The 3,670-nt window shown below is 51.0% G+C and overlaps 1 protein-coding gene across 1 annotated transcript; it reads right to left on the bottom strand.

Annotated features, from left to right (window-relative positions):
* Positions 1-1,617: 1,617 nt before the first annotated feature.
* On the bottom strand, positions 1,618-3,299 carry POU4F2 (POU class 4 homeobox 2). The gene is made up of 2 exons (XM_032412689.1): positions 3,015-3,299; positions 1,618-2,559 (listed from the first exon to the last, which is right to left on the bottom strand). The coding sequence occupies exons 1-2, from the start codon at positions 3,297-3,299 to the stop codon at positions 1,618-1,620; spliced, it is 1,227 nt and encodes a 408-aa protein (XP_032268580.1).
* Positions 3,300-3,670: the final 371 nt, after the last annotated feature.

Below are 3,670 nucleotides of genomic sequence, written 5' to 3'. Positions count from 1 at the left end.
CAAACAACACCAAAAATAACTTAATACATTACCATAGTAAATAAACCATCTATTAACAAAAAAAAAAAAAACAAGAAACCAGGTCATATACAGAACTCAAGACTTCAGAGAGCTTCAAATGGAACAGCAATACAGCAAAATTTGTAAGAATATATCTATATGTGCATCATTTGAATGGAATATTTACAATAGATAAGGTACCAGTCACCATGTACCTAATTTTTTTTGTTCCAAAAGAATTCTACCAAACAATGTGAATTTACAAGCAGTGCACTGTCTTTCTTATAGTTCAGATAAGTTTTTCTACAAACAAACCTCCAAAAGGAAAAACTGAAGGATTCTTGTCAATGTTAAAATGTAGTCAACAAAGCAATTGAAAACAAGAAGATTGAAATACCTTGGTGAAATCTTAGAATCTGGAAGGGCAAACACCAAGTGGCAAATGCACCTAAAGCTAGAAAATGATGCATCATAGTCATGCTTCCAACTGCTTCACTTCTTCTCTTCCATTAGAGGTGTGTGTGTGTGCGTGTGTATGTGTGTGTGTAAGGGTGAGTGAGAGAGCGCGTGTGTAGTGGGGACAATGTGGGAATCCCCATTAAATATGCAACAAAGTAAACAATACTTTGGACAGTGAATCAGGTCTACACGATTAAGACATCCATTACTGAGTGTCGACTCACAAATCAGAACACTACCAGTAAAAACAAAGAAAAAACAATCGTCATTCAAAGTGAGAATATACAAATGGGCCAAAAGGAACACAGTATAAGAGGAAAGCCATAAAAATTCAGTAAACTCATCAAACATAAAATTGTTTAACTCCACTAGCCATACGTTTCCCCCGTTTTTTAGACTAAAGAAGTTTAATTAATTAGAATGTGCACAAATTAAGTTGCTAGAGAGATAAATTAATAATTTACAGAGGGTTGTTCGGCAATAATCTAATAATAGCTTTCAAGATCAGTGAACACAGCAGGCGCAACTCCTTTCTTAAGCATTAACACTTCAGAGAAGGAAGAAGGGGGTAAGAACCACAATAAAAATATATATATATAATATACAGTGTAAATGCAGAAAATCTGCCATCTTTTTTTAATTCAAAATACTTTAGAGATGTCTCTATCACATTAAGCATCAACTCTAGTTTAAAGTTTCAGTCCTGAATCGATTTCTATTTCTGAAAAATAGCTGCAAAGTGTACTTTTAAACTTGAACAAGGGTGATGTCTTTAGGAATAAAAACAAATCTTACTTGCTCATTTTGGGGGCCTTTTAAAAGGCTGTCTCGTCTGCCTTTCTGCAAACAGCCAGCTCCAGACTTCCTGTGAAGAAGCCGAGGTGCCTTTTCCGGACGGGGTGGGGTTAAAAGGGACAACTTTGCTACAACTTGACAAATCCCTTCTGTTTTTCTTTCCTTTGAGAAATCATTTCACATTCTCACCGGGCTTGGGCTCCTTTGCTCGCTCCTTCGCTCGCTCTCCAACCCTCGCTTTCTCCGGATTCACATTTACTGAATTGTTTCTGGTAGCCAAAAGTGGAAAGAAAAGAGGCAGGAGAGAGAGGGAGGGAAAAGAGGGGATGATGAGGGGCTGTCCCTGGAGAGGCCGAGGGTCTCCTAAATGCCCGCAGAATATTTCATTCTTTTCTGTTTCTGCCTCTGGTTGCAGAACCAGACGCGCACCACGTTTTTCTTAAGGTCCAGCTTCTCCGCGATGGCGGCGATCTTCTCGGAGGAGGGCCGCGGCTGGATGGCGAAGTAGGCTTCAAGCGAACGCTTCTCTGGCGCGGCGATAGAGGTGCGCTTGCGCTTCTTCTCCGCGCCGTTGAAGAGCTCGGGCTTGGTGAGCTTCTCGCGGTGGGACTTCTCGGCCTCCTCGAGCCACGCTTGCAGGATGGGTTTCAGCGCGATCATATTGTTGTGCGACAACGTCAGGGACTCGAACCTGCAGATGGTGCTCTGGCTAAGCGAGCCCACGCCAGGGATCTTGAGGTTGGCCAGCGCGGAGCCCACATCGGCCTGGGTCACCCCCAGCTTGATGCGTCGCTGCTTGAAGCGCTCGGCGAATGCCTCCAGGTCCCGGGGGTCGGCGTCCACGTCGCTCATGCAGCCCATGTGTGAGGGCAGCCCATGCGCGTGGGCCATGCTGAGCGCTGCTTGGTGCATGGGGTTCATGGTAGCCATGTGCGGCGCGTGAGTTGGCGTGGACACTACGGCGCCGTCGGGGCCCGCCATGGCACCCAGGGCCAGCCCGGGACTCAGGTGCTCCAGCAGCTCGCCCTCAAGCGCCTGATGCGGCTGATGGTGGTGGTGGTGGTGATGGTGGTGATGGTGGTGCGTGCCCGCCAGCGCGGACGGGTGCGAGATGGGCACCGACGAAGAAGAGGCAGCCGACGTGCACGGGATGGTGTTCATGGTGTGGTAGGTGGCGTCCGGCTTGAAGGGGCTGTGGTGGGGCGGGTGGTGGTGGTGGCTCTTACTCTGGGAGACGATGTCCACCGCCGCCAGAGCCTCGGCTCGGGCCAGCAGACTCTCATCCAGCCCGCCGAATATATTGCTCTGCAATTGCAAGTAAAAGGCACACATTACGCTCAGCAGGGAATTGTGCGCACTCTCTCCGGAAGCCCCGGCACAAGCGCTCGACAACGCCGCCGCACCTACAACATTCCCAGAACGTTAAAATAATAATAATAATAATAATAATAATAATAATAATAATAATCCTGAAAGTAGCAAGTGAGGCGGAAAGGAAGGAAGTCACTGAGAAAAGCCGAGCGTGCACGAGGAGGAGGAGGAAAGTGAGCCTGCAAATACAACACAACACAACACGCGCAACATCCCAGGTCATAAAAATTAATATGAAAGAAAAGACCCGCTGAATACATAAGAGAGAGAGGGGGGAAATTGGTTGGAGGTATGGGGTGATTTGCTGTGCAGACATGAAAAAAACATCAAGCAGATAAAGGGGGCTGTCAAAATGTGCCTTTAAGCGGTGATTATGCAGAAATACGCACCGGTGGGGTTGGAAGACACGCTCTCCGCATCGCCTCGGAGCCCCCGCCGCCGCTGCCGCTGCTGCCACTGCTACTGGAGCTGCTGCTACGGCCTCCACCGCCCCCGCCACTGCCACCACCGCCGCCAGCATTGCTCGAGCTGCTGGGGGAGCTAGCGGAGGGCGCCGCGGGCGCGGAGGAGCCGGGCGAGGCGCTGTGCAGTGCCGAGTACTTGGGCTCCACGTGCAGGCTGCCGCTGTGCGGCATGCTGAACGCCTGCTTGCTGTTCAGGGACATCATCATCATCTTCCCGGTGCGCCCGGGTGCTCGTCCGTAGCGCACGCACAGGTCCCGTCTGCCAGGACCCTCTTGAGAAGTGCCGGGTTGAGCGCAGGAGCAGGGAAGGGCAGTGCAAAGTTGCGCTCTCCCGCCACCGCTCCCAGGTCTGTGCGCCTCGCGGGGACTACGCGCTCCTCCTCGGGCTCCGCCGTCAGTCTGAGGGGTTGCTGGGCTCCGCTTGGCGCTGGCTGCAGACCCGGGCGCCAGAAACTGCCCCTGCGCCTCGCGGCCGCTGAGTTATACTCCCCTCTCCCCGCGCCTGCCCCCTACCCCCGCCCTCTCTCCCTCCCTCCCGCGCGCCTCCGCCCTCCTTGTCAGGAAGTGCCGGTTTCTCCTGC

The sequence above is a fragment of the Phoca vitulina genome, unplaced genomic scaffold, assembly GCF_004348235.1.
Source record: "Phoca vitulina isolate PV1807 unplaced genomic scaffold, GSC_HSeal_1.0 scaffold14, whole genome shotgun sequence".
In the NCBI taxonomy this organism is placed as follows: Eukaryota; Metazoa; Chordata; class Mammalia; order Carnivora; family Phocidae; genus Phoca; species Phoca vitulina.
Note: the sequence above shows the minus strand (reverse complement) of the source record. Positions and strands in the feature narration are given on the sequence as shown.